At 30.3% G+C, this 13,389-nt stretch overlaps 2 protein-coding genes across 3 annotated transcripts in view; one reads left to right on the forward strand and one right to left on the reverse strand.

The window, feature by feature from the left end:
• LOC106466406 (nuclear pore complex protein Nup205-like) overlaps window positions 1-8,475 on the forward strand; it is an 86,295-nt gene extending 77,820 nt beyond the window's left edge. Inside the window, 7 exon segments of the mRNA XM_013926697.2 lie at window positions 1,692-1,946; window positions 2,417-2,515; window positions 4,332-4,498; window positions 5,103-5,220; window positions 7,577-7,699; window positions 7,838-8,001; window positions 8,305-8,475. Of these exon segments, the coding sequence (XP_013782151.1) occupies window positions 1,692-1,946; window positions 2,417-2,515; window positions 4,332-4,498; window positions 5,103-5,220; window positions 7,577-7,699; window positions 7,838-8,001; window positions 8,305-8,391 (1,013 nt within the window). The 3' untranslated portion in view covers window positions 8,392-8,475.
• Window positions 8,476-8,559: 84 nt separating this feature from the next.
• The window catches only part of LOC106466397 (catalase-like), a 16,746-nt gene continuing 11,916 nt past the window's right edge, over window positions 8,560-13,389 (reverse strand). For both annotated transcript variants that reach the window (XM_022394819.1, XM_013926685.2), the window contains exons 8-11: window positions 11,670-11,808; window positions 9,631-9,782; window positions 9,301-9,459; window positions 8,560-8,910 (exon numbers count right to left, since the gene is read on the reverse strand). In XM_022394819.1, the coding sequence (XP_022250527.1) occupies window positions 8,878-8,910; window positions 9,301-9,459; window positions 9,631-9,782; window positions 11,670-11,808 (483 nt within the window). In that variant the 3' untranslated portion in view covers window positions 8,560-8,877. The remainder of the gene's footprint in view (window positions 8,911-9,300; window positions 9,460-9,630; window positions 9,783-11,669; window positions 11,809-13,389) is intronic.

The raw sequence follows: 13,389 nt of genomic DNA on the forward strand, positions 1-13,389 counted from the left end.
CACTTGCCATGCTCACCTATCACATCCTCTCTTTCACAAATTGGCAATAACTCTCACTGACATTTTATACTATATTATTTTTAACCAATAGAAGCCAATTTTTTAAACCTATTAAATAATATATTTTATTACTTTGTTTTCTGTACAGATAATTGTCTATTACACCTTCAGTTCGATACTTTTCTCACAGCAATCGCATCAATAAGTTTAGCTGAATTTTTAATGGCTCTTATCGTATATTTAGAATGCCAGAAAAAATATGATGGTTATAAGGTATTATTTGTTTTGTGCATGTTATTAATTTTGTTCTTTAGTTTAATAGTACCATTAGTATACAAAAGTAGGCTTAAGTTTCATCAATAATCAACAGTAAAAAAATGAGAATCAGGTAAGTACTATATTTCTTGTTTTTCATGTGTATACTTAATTTATTATTATAAAAGTAATTAAGATGTAAAAATTAGAAACTTATTAGGTTAGATTAGTTAAGATAATGAAAAATAAAATAATAATATTAATAATTCTTTGTGAAGTATGCTTGCAACAGCTCATGCATATGTAATTTGATATGGTAACGTGAGCTGCACATGTGCTAAGTGATTTACAACTTGTGTAGCTGGACTAGTAGTTAGAGATGGTTCAAAGTACAAAAAATAATATAATTAAGTATAAACAGATGTATACTGTTACTAGTGTAAAGCTATTTAGGATAAACAAATGTAGTTTCAGGTTACAATTTGAAGTCATTCTAGAGAGAAAAAGAGGGTAATGTAGATTTATTAGGAGGTTTTAGAGATAACACAAATGAAACTTGAAATTTTTCAGATGAAGAAAAGTATTTTTAGATTTAACATGAAAATCACTTTGCATTCAAAGCAGCCAACACTTTGATTATATATATTCATAAAGAAATTGTTTAGTGAAAATACATTATAAAAAATTCTAATTTTTTTTTCTACAAATGACTCTTTTGTTTGGGGTCACAAACTTGGCCAATTCGACCGAGCCTACAGTGAGAGTGTTATTTGTTTTATTTTCATGCTTTGTTTCTAACACAGTCCTTTTAGTCATTACCTAAACTACGTACTTTATTGGCTCAAAATATTGTTTGTTTTTTGATGTGTAAAAGTACAAAATCGCTTTACTCTTCTGTCAGTTTCCACAGTTCTGAATTGCTTTTGTATTTTCATTTAATAGCTGTAGGGTTATTCTTTATATATGTGTGTGTTTTTTTATTATATATATACACATACTCATATGTACATACTAGATATACTTCCACAGTGTCCCCAAAATTGTTGGACTTTAGAAAGCTTTTAAGAGAGGGAGGACAACATTGACCTTGGGGTACTGAATAAAAAGCCTGTAGTATCAGAAATTGCTCTATATCACATAGAATGATATTGGTGTGGAAAAAAGGGGCTATAAGGCATAGATGTACATCTTTGTGTCTTTATTACAGATCATAAACATTCCTCTGTATTTAAAAAATGTTACTTAAGTTTTGGTATTATGTTTCAGGCTTGAATTAGTAATCTAAGTTTTGAATGATTACTTAGTTTTGTTAATTTATCTTATTTTCATATGTTTGTTTTCTTATTTTATCTGTTGTAACAAAAAGGAATGGTCCCTAGGATTTTTTGTAAACTTGTCACTTGTATAGTGATTACATTACTCTTTATTGTTTTTAGAGAGGTGGGATGACTCTCTTTTGGCTGATACCTCCCTTCTGGAACGTCGGGGTCAGTTGAGTTTACTTCGTTACCAACTCTTGGCTATGCTACCAAATCTAATCAACACAACACCTGCACGACAAAATGTTTCATTTAGTGTATATCAAAAAAGCCAAAAAATCAACGAAGACACAGAAGCTCGTGTGAGGGTCTTGTCTATGCAAGTTGCTGCCAACATCATCTCTTCATGTTGCACCCTTGTGTCACGATCAGGTGATAATTTATTATGTTCTGTTACAGTGTATATTTGTTATACCTTTACCATACTTACGTAAACATCAACTCTCCTGTAACAAGTTATATATATTCTTTGAATCATTTTCTCAGACTTCAGATTTTTACTTTCTGACTTACTTAAGAGTGACTAGTTTATAACATGTCCCCATGTATAACCTAAGTTCCTTTTAGGTTTACTGAGCTAATTTACTTGTCTAAGTATGAGGTCATTACTTGTATGAATGTTTCCATTAGTACTTCAGTTAGTGGAATTTTTTAATGACAATTTTTATAGACTCAGTAAAATAATAAATATCAATGTATGCTAACCTAAAATGGTATAGCTCTGAAAATAATTTTGTTCATTAATTTTCAGTTAGTAAGGTGTTAAATCTATGACTTGTTTTAGGTAATATTTGTTTGTGATATTCTGAAGTGTAGTTTTTTTTTGCTTTTTATTTCTAAAGGCCGTGATGCCAAATCCTGTCGAATAATACTTGCCCCAACCTTGAGTGATGCCACAACTAGAGAAACTTACTATACACCAGGTACTGGTGGAAATTTTGGTAAGAAACATTATTATTTAGTGATTCACTGTAGTTAATAAATACAGGGTGAGAATTGGCTATAATTTAGTGGATTTCTATTGTCAAATTGGCTGTCCACCTACTCTGTTCAAATGCATTGAAAACAATATTGAAGGTGCTGGGACTGGAGACAAAACACTAATACTAGAAGACATATTCCAAGATTGCATTTTTTGCTTAGGTTAAATCAAAATCGATATGTGAGGTTCCTTTTAAGTGGCTGATTGATGCAAAATAACTTTTAAGTTCAAAATATCCAAACATCTTAGAAATGCATCTATTTTTTAAAGTGCAATGATGGATAATAAAAAAAGATCAGCATAGATATTGGCTTTAAATCTTTAGCCATTTAAATTAATGGTGTGAGCTCTTTGTCTTTTTGTTTAGAATTACATAAAATAGACATTTTTCTCTAATCTGGTATTATTTTTGTGTTTTAAATCATTTAATAGATGGAGCCTAAATTGGGCAAAAATAGGCATGATTTGGTGAAGGTTGAGGGGGTGCAGGTATACAACAAAATTCTCAAAATTGTCTTCAATAACTAAACACTTTTTATTACAAATGTATTAAATGCTACAAATTCTGAAATTATTTTTAGTCTTATAAAGTTATTTTGCATTGATCAAAAGAAGCTAGTACATTACAATAAATAATTTGTTGATCTCATAAAGTATTGTACTAAATTTTTAGCAATTATTTTTTTACATATATTGTTTAGACAAAATGTTTGCTATTAGAAAATCCAAAAAGTGTTTTATTTCAGTTAAATATTATGACATAATAAGACATCTTTGTAGTTAAATGCAAGTCAGAGATCAGCACACTTCATAAAATAAAAAAAGACATTACTATGTCCCTTTACTAACCAATATCTACTAGAAATAATTAAATATATACAAATTCCAGCATGTGTCGATAGGATAGGATTAGCAGGGGCTCAAGCATTCTAAAAGACTGAAATTTATAAGTGATTAATTGGTCTAATGTCAGTTGATTTGTACAAGTATTATCTCAGTATTTCATGAAATGGCCAATTTGTGTATTAACTGGTCTGTAATTTTGATCATTGAAGCATGAGTTAAAGTGCTTATTGACCATGTTTACTGATTATCCTAGCAGTATAAAATAATGTGAAGGTTTATTTCCCTCCCCCCACATAAAAATGGCTTATAATGTACTAGAGAGCACTTAGTTAGACCCCTCTGGCTTCAAATGGACCTATGCCGCCCTGGGATCAGCCAAAAGTTTCATTTCTGTTCTCATCCTTTTAAGCAAGGTATTTTAAATGTAATGTTACTGTATTTTTTATACAATACTAAAGTGTTTGATGACATTCATTTTATAGAACCTAAAGTTTATTTTTTGAGGATTGTATTTATAAACAGTGAATTTTTTTTATAACTTTGATGAATTTGTAATTTTAAAGTTTAGGAATAATTGGAGAGTGTGTATGTGTGTTTACAGTATAAAAGCAAAATATTTGCCTAAAGACAATGGGTTGTGGAAACAGGTTGCAATGATGTTTAGATACAAGTGAGACTGTATACTTATAGACACAGGTAGGTGTAATAGTTGTAGACACGGAAAGGAAAGAACAAAGATGTATGTGAGAAGAATGATTATTTTATGGACACAGATGAAAATGTGTTTGTATGCAGACGTAGAAGGATGTAATTTTGTTTCAAGGCAGTTCCAAAAGATGGGCGTAAACCTTCAGTATGTTCTCTGGTAGTGAAAATTTACTCTTTGTTTATTGAGTATTTTGTTTTAAAGAAATGTTAATAACTTAAAGGCTCTGGAGGAGTTCACTTGGCAGCTGGTCGTCCACCAGGACTGGGATGGTTGATCAACCTACTTCAGCAGAGTTGTTCACAACTTCATAAGGCTGCCAGCAGTCACAAGAGTCTTTTAGCTCAACAAGAAGGAATTGAAGCTTTGAGTTCAGAAGAACTTGCAGAGGTATAGAGGTTTTATTAGTATATTCATAGAGCTCTTTGCAAGTAGAAAAAATATATATGGAAAAGGTCAGTACTCTACCATTATGTGGCTTTAATCATTGCCATGTAAAGGAAAATATATGCAAAATTGGATACATTTCAATAGTTTTATTTTACAGTCTGGGAAAAATTATGTTAGAGCTAGCATTCCTTCTCCTATTAGTTAAATTAAGGGTTTCTGGGAAAATCCTTGAAATAAAATTTTTGTAATAAGTAAAAATATATAATAAACTGTAATAGTAACAGTGAATTATAACTTTTACAATGTTTTTCCTAAACATAAAGTATTTAATAGTACTACATAAATATTAGTATATCAGTTTTAATTATGAAATTTGTAATACCTCTGGTTTGAAATTTAAATCTGAAATGGGCTTTAAATATGAGAATTATGTTAAAAACACCTGCAGTGAAACATCAAAATTATAAAACTTATATATTTTCTTTTCTTTAGTCTGCAAAGCTTCTATGATTTTAGGTTTGAATTTCTAGTTATGGAATTTTCATAATCTTGTGGTTAGGACTGAATCAAAAGGAATCATGTGATCTCCTTATCTATTCAACAGCTTCTTCCTGAAGGAGTAAAACTAGAAAGTTCCTCAAGACAGCAGCAGCGGGATCTAGTTAGACAGCACCTTCTAAAACTGAGTTCAAGTAGAAAACAGGAAGTTGACTTAGATTGTTGTATCCTTTATAATGAATTATGTAGTATTTATACATTTTTGTTTTACACTCTTTGCATGTTCATCTTTGAACTATTTTAAAAAATTATGAATCAATCTGATTACATAAGTACATGAATCCCCTCAAAGTAATACACAGAGGTTGAGTGCATTATATTACAATAATTTTGGAGCCTCATCAGCCATGTCCAGTCATGCTGTATCTAACTACCATGCATATATTTTTGGTCTTTTATGTCCAAAGCACACCCAGCTCATTTTTAACAGTCCAATCAGAGAAATCCATAGGCATTGCTTCTGGTATCATTCTTTAGCTGCTTGAGATATGCAGTGGTTGAATGGGAAGTATGACTGAAAGCTTTATCATGGTGTACCCTTACCCTTTCGGCTACTGACATTTGTGTTCATTGATTCTCACCTCTTGCTAAATTCCATACTTTGCAAATCACAACTGGGGGTATGACTTATTGCAGGTCTAATTGTGGATGGTTTTAGGTCCCCAAGCTGATCCATATATCTTTGTTTTCCAGTGACATTAGTACAAGGGATATCCCCATGTTGGAAATTCTAAATGCCTGATCTCATCAGAACTGTATGGTCTGAGTCTATGAAAATTTTGCAGTGGGGGGGGACTGTTATATAATCTTCCCAAGAGCAATCTATACTTGGTAGCATTGCACTACTGACAAAAGCGATATCAAAATGTAGTTCCGATATATACCATTCCACTACTTGACTTGTGGATTTGCATATTCAAAATGTTTGTATAATACAGTCAATCCTCTGTATGTTTATATACTTCTCATTGTATTACATTGATCATTATGTTATTTCAGAAGTTATTTTATAATGAAAATTCATACAAACATTATTCTGTCGATTCTATACTTTCTTTGCAGAATTTTAAATAAAATTTTTGGACTTTTTAGAAATTTTCTTTATTAGTATTAAATCAGCACCAAAATGTATTTGGCTGTTAAGTATTTGCAAGTATGAAAAAACTATTGAAACGTAGTAGATTTACCTTTACAGGGTGGTATGTGTGTTATCAAGGGTTTAGTTACACCATTAGGTTTGTTTTTGTATATAATACCTTGTTCCCTATAGATTTTCTCTTTTTACATCTACCATAATAGAATCTAGTGTTTTTATACCATAAAACACAATGTACAGTATCATTTTAAATAAATTACAGGGAAGAATGTATAGTCAGAACAGACAAAACATGAAAACTAACTAGCCAAAACAAATTGTGTTCAGGGTGATACAATACACTTAGTATTGCATACATTGATTTTAACCATACATATACACCTCATGTCTAGAAATAATTAAATCAGACTGTTTTAAACACTAGCATTGTTAAATAGGTTTTAAACTTTTAATATGAAGTCAACAAAGTTTTATTATGCAGGGTTAGTTGTGGAAAGAAGCATATTCTTATACACATCAAATGACTGTTGTAGGTATTAAATGCAGCTTCTGCTATTATTTTTTGAAGACTTGTTGAATTAAATATAGAATATATGCTTGTTGTAGTGACAAAACTCCATTTATTTTAACTCATAAGTTATTTTACTTTGGAGTAATAAATTAATACAGAAGGTGTGATTGGATAATTTCTTTTTTGTCTTTATGCAGACTATTATCCCTCATTTAAAAACCAGTTCATTTTTACAAAGCAGCATTCCTATACAGTTACTACTGACACAAACATGTAGTATTGTAAAACTATCACAAAAAGCCATGGAAGAAATACAGGCATGTATACTGTACAACTTGTTCTTCAACAAATAATCACTATAAATGTGTAATCATAATAATTTCATAGAAGTAAAAGTTTTAATATTCATACCTGCATCATTGTAAAAAAAACAACAACTTAGTCTTTGTAGAAAAGTATGGACATTCAATTCTTATAAATATTTTAACCTTAGGTTATGTTTATTTTATTGAGTTGTTACTGAAACAAAGGATTGAACAGTTTTAGTTCATTTTATTACCAAACCTTTTGTGAACTATGGGATTGTCTGATCATTATCTAAATTAGTTTAGTTACTACTGCATCATAGTTTCAGCTGACATATAGTAATAGTGAAGGGAAAGGTATAGCGATATTTTATCATGCTTAATGATATACAGAGTTGTCACTAATTTGTAACTCAACAATTATATATTCATCCAAACACCATTATTACCAATCATGAGTAGTTTTAGTTGGTTATGCAATGCATTTTAAATTGAATTAAGTGTAAATAAGAATTTATAGGCTATTGCTGAAATTAGGTTTTCAGCTGTCTTGCAACATACTTTTTTGATTCGTATTGTGAATTGTTTAGAATTAACCCTAATATCAGTTATCATAGAGAGTGCACTGTTCCTTTTGTGGCGCCATCTAGAATATTTTCTACTCCACTGTGTAGGAGATGAACAAGAAAAGCCTGGTTTCATTGGAAGGACACCCTTACGTCGCTTGCAAGGTTGTTGTTCTTTGTTAACATATCTCTAACTAGATACAAGTTACATGAACACTTAAGAGTTATTTTGAATTTTACTAATATAATAAGTAATATTTTAAGTATTTTTTTTTTTACTATTTTTAGTTGTTATCTTTACAGAACAAACCAATATAGACTCTCAAACACATGGTAGTGAGTCCCCTGGATTAAATAGTACACCTGCGGAACTGAGGATTAGCTCCTCTGACCTAGAAATTCTCAAAAAAGATGTTCAAAATGTGCTGGATGATACATTATTTAAGAAACTTCACAGTGTAGAACAGGTATGTAAAAACAAGTGATTAGAACTTTGTGGACTGAGAAATTGTTAAAAACAGCCGTAGGATAAAGCAGGTACATCTGATGGTTATTACTTAAGATGATTTTTACTGTGAAAGAATGTTAGGTATTTACAACAAAGGATCAGAAACAAGTGAATTGAGCAACTGTTAAAAACATCCACAGGATATAGTAGGTATTTAATATGATTTTTACTATGAGAGAGAGACTGGTGTGTATTTGCAGTGAGAAATTAGTTTTACTTCTGCACTTTTACTGGTTAACTCACTAGCTGCTTTCTCTTTCAGAATTTCATAAGGGGAAGAACACACGTCAGTTTCGTTGAAGCACTATTGAGACGTATCAAACGATTGGTTAAACTCAGTGCAAAGTAGTTTTTTTCTGTACAATTAATTTTGTTTATTCATTAAACAGTGTTCTATTTTAAGAGATCCAAATAAAGATTTACAAACAAAGAATGTATGATGTATATTTTATTTATACCATTTTTAATATACAAAGTAGTTAGGGATTATTTAGTGTAGAAATCAGAAATACACTTATAAAATGTCAATATTTGTACTTGAAATAAATTTTTAGTATTTCCAGGTGTACATAAATCTTTATATACCTCATTTTATTATTTAAGTGGATAATAAATTCACAAAAACTGTAATTCCAAGTTTTGTATTTTGTAAATAACTATTAAAGATCCCTTATCTTTTAACATTAGCTATAGGCAAACCTTTGTGCTGCTTATTTTTTAGCTGTACTATTAATATATTAAGCTTAATACAATTCTGATCCATAAACTGTAAGTTCAGTAGAAAAAATCATATTCTTTATGTAAATGATGGCAAAGTCAGTAAGACTGTGCAAATTTATAAGCGGCCAAATAATCCCACACGAGTTGCCTGTAAAAGAAAAACGTGATTTGACTGTCTAATAGTTTTTCTTAAACTTAAATCCTTTATATGTAAATACCAATTGTTTTGATACACATAAACAAATGTGATAGTTCCTATTCCATATTTAAGGAAAACAACAGATCATTGAAATTTCAAGTTTTCTTTCTGCTCATTAAGTTAAATTTAGAAAGGACCTACTTTATGCTTGAACAGGTTATTTTAAGAATTTATTAAAAAATCTTGAAGCTTTAAAACTTTATACCAGGATTTTTTTGTTAAAGAACATTTGCTATGAAACACATTTCAAAATAGTTTAAAGTAACTATTGCTTTACTGTTCTGGCTCTTCCAAATATTCCTTAATTGTGTATTTTTTTCTTTTACTGGTTGTACCTACTTGTTTAATAGCATCAAGGCCTTCTTTTATCCTCCGTCCACACTCAGGATCAACCTGGCTAAAATTCTTCACAGCCCTCTCCTGAATGAACTCCTGTGCATCTTTTAAATGATTAACAATGTTCTTTACCAAGCGATCCCGCTCATCTGGTTTAAGGACCTATTACAAAAGCTAATTTGAATCCACAGACACTTTGCAAAGTCATATTCAAAACAGGAGTAACTGAAAACTGAAGTCAGAAACATAAAAAAAGAACAAAACATGCTTTATATAATTTCTCATAACACAGAATGTATAATGTACATAATTAATTCCTAAGTAAATACTGACTTTGTTCCAGAAAATCCCAACTTGAGAATAATTATCATCATCAGCACTGTTAAAGCGATCCACATCTCCAGAAGCCCAACATTTGCATTCCTTGAAGATCTTGTAATCTTGGGGTCCACTGAAGCTGTTGGGATAGTAATTTGGTGCCCCTTCTATAAAGATTGAAAAAAAAATTGAATGTATTAAAAAAAAGTTCCACTGTAAAATCCTCCAAAAGATGTTCAGTTTCTAAACTAATGTGTAATCCTTTCTGGAAAATAGTAGTTGAAACCAATTATTGTTTTAACTACCCATTTTCTACAGTTCATGGTAATACTAAGTAATAAAATGTTGAATAATTTCAAACATGTAGAGATCAGTAAAATCATTTGGTGTATGGTATAAGGATATGACAAAGCCTCATCCATAAATAATTCCTGCAGAAAAACTGGAAGAATGGAGGGCATTTTATGGTTTAAACCAATTGTTTTGGCATTCTGTTAACACTTTATTATGCATGGGAGTAAAATTAAGTATTTTGAAATAAAGATGTTTAGGGACAACAAGGCACCTATTGACTCATCTAGGCTGTCTCATCCTCTAAGCTAAACTAAAAAAAAACGTCAAAGCCAGCCCTTATCATTCGTATAGTTATCAAACTCTGTCTTAAACTCACTTAAATTTACTGCCTCTACAACATTCCAGAGGCCAACCACTCTGTTAGAAAAATAAAATAATTTTAGCTGAAGATGACTCCTACTCTACTAAAATTTATACTTGTTTCCATCCCATATTCCTACCATTCTCGTCATTAAATATGAAAAAATATGATGCATAAACACAATCAACTCCCCTCTAACTCAGAGATCTTAACCTTTCCTCGTATGACAACCCCTCCATCCAAATGTGGCTTAACCAATGACCTATATAATCAAATTATACCCTCTTTAGACTTGTATTCAATACTTCTTTAAATACAATCTCAAATCTATTTGCCCTGCCACTAGCAACAGCACACTGCTTGGATGGTTTAAGAGACTAATCAACCACTACATTAAGATCCCTTTCTTTCATGACACTATTAAGGTTATTCCCATCAAAATTATACATATAATTTAAAATTATGATAACCCACATGCATTATTTTGCATTTATTATAACTAAAACCCATCTGCCATTTATTTGCCCAACTCACAAAATGATATAAATCCTTTTGTAAAACAGCAGCATCTTCCTCGTAGCCAGCAACACCCAAGACCTTAATATCATCTGCAAATTTAAGTAATTATTGACCATTCCTTCATTGATGTGAATCAAAAAGAGCAAAGATTCTAAGACTGAGCCCTGAGATACTCCACTTGTAACATTAATCCAGTTTGACTGAATCCATTTATACCTTAATTTAAAACTCATCCATGAAACTACTACCTTTGATGCTATACAAGGTTGTTTCTTTTTTTCATTTATAGGCTAGATCAGGATTAGAAATAGTTTGTGAGAGATAAAATTAAGACTTTTTTTATTTATTCAACTGCTGTATCACATAATGGTAAGAGCCTTTATGTCAACTGTCTTAGTTTTTAGTTTATTTTTATCAAAACACACTGTATAAAATGTTAAGTAAAAGAAGCTTGATTACTTAAGGTATTGTGCACTGTGGTATCCTCTGATGGTAAGATTTTTTGTAAACAGGCTATTGTGTAGTTAATTTAACTCGAGAAGCACCAAAGAGAATTTAGTATACCAAAGTTGTACAAGTAATTAAGCCAAACAATGAAGATGTTTTTTGAGCTTATAAAGTTCTGTAGTTTTCTGATAAGTGTTATAAATTTAGCAACAATGTGAATTTGTATATTTCAGTAACTTGTACAAAGATGAAATGAGGAAGTAATGAGATATGACTGACCACAGAAAATGTAATGATGAATATAAATTTGTGTCCCAAATTTTTATCTAAATTGACTTAAAAGATGAGATGAAGCTAAAAAGTTTCTTTTTTTACTAGAAAATATTATAATATATATAAAAGTACAATTTCATGTAGATAACATGTGAGAAACCTTGGTTATTGTTGACTGTTTGGGGACCATCTCGTTGATAGTTGAATGTTCGAGCTCGGTATGGGCAATTCACTGGGATTTGAAGATAGTTTGGTCCCAATCTGTGACGATGAGTGTCTGAATAAGAAAAAAGTCGTCCCTAAAGGAAATAAATGCTGTGGTTTTAGAGATGAATAAATAGAGCAAGTTAAAAGATGTTGAGTAAATTAAACTACTAATAGAAAAGTCAACAAAATATTATGTAACCATATTTTTAAAATTCGTTTTTATTTCCAACCAATGTTTTAATCATTTTCTAACCAAATTAAAAGCTTCAATTTTCTATGTGTGTGTTTCAGTATGTTCATATATCACTAAATATACACATCTATCCATTACAAAATTTCTGTTATTTTGAAAGAAGTTGAGCTGGTTCTCCTGGCATTGTAAAACCAATATACCCAACTAAAAAAACTTGTAAGAAAATAATAGAAATAACTTTCCATTACAGTATCTGGAAGCTCAAACTGGCCACCAAATACTCTGTTCATAAGGCATTAGACTGTCTTCAAAATAAAATAGTTTTTCTATAAAAAATGGGCCTAATTATAAATTCAAGATGTCAAATAGAAAAAGAATGCCACTGAATTGAAATATATAACTTGTATTGTAGTTCAAATACTAGTCTATTCAAAAAATAAGTATATGATGTATGGTCTATCTGTACAGAAAGCAATAAGCTTAGCCTAATGTAGCTCCAGAAACGTTTTCCAGAACTAAAATTCATAACTTTCGGAACCATCTAAAGTTTTTTTTTTTTTTTTAAAACAATTTTAATTTTATTTGTAACAGATATCCACGTTATATTTGATATTCATAAATCTAAATAAAACATTTAAGTGCCCCAACTATTAATACACTGGTTTTAAATAATGATATATATATACACCTGAATCTATTTATGGAGAGTTTCAAACATAAATCTTAATAAACCAATGAAGTACTTTATTTTTAATATATATTATATATTTATAATATATAAATACAGTTATCATACACTGAGTGTGACTTTTTATCTATGCTCTCTTTCTTTAAATGCCAAGTTTTCATGTCTATTTTGCATAAATTATGGTAAGATGTCTACAGCTTATAAAGACAAATTTACTTTACATAACTTTACCTACACACATTGAAAGAATAATCATCTAAAGACAATTGCTGCTACCAATACCATTAACTGTCTATAGGCAATCAAGATACAAAAATATTACTAACAGTTATCAATCATTTTCTAATTTATAGTATCAGTATTTGCAACAATATAAAAACCTAGTTAGCACAGCATTGAATACAATCAAGCATGTTTAAAGATTCAGAAGAGGGAAATTATAAAAGCAAACAGTAACTTCGTTTCTGTAGAGGTTCTTCTAGGGTTCAGTTCTAGATGAAAGCCACATTGGACTAACTACTTTGTCCACCACAAGGAATTAAACCCCAAATTTTAGTGTTGTAAAGTATGTAAACTTACTGCCCTCCCACCAGAAGGACTTCTTTTAGGGTTCCTAAAACTGTGAAACAGTTCATATCTATCTACATATATATATATATATATATATATATACACACACACACACATATGTTCTTTAATTAATTTACTTTTTACGTTTTTACGTTTACGGTTTACCTTACGTAACGGTAACCTTACCTTTAGTTATTTTAAGTAAATTTAAGTTTAAGGTAC

The sequence above is a fragment of the Limulus polyphemus genome, unplaced genomic scaffold (assembly GCF_000517525.1).
Source record: "Limulus polyphemus unplaced genomic scaffold, Limulus_polyphemus-2.1.2 Scaffold73, whole genome shotgun sequence".
NCBI lineage: Eukaryota > Metazoa > Arthropoda > Merostomata > Xiphosura > Limulidae > Limulus > Limulus polyphemus.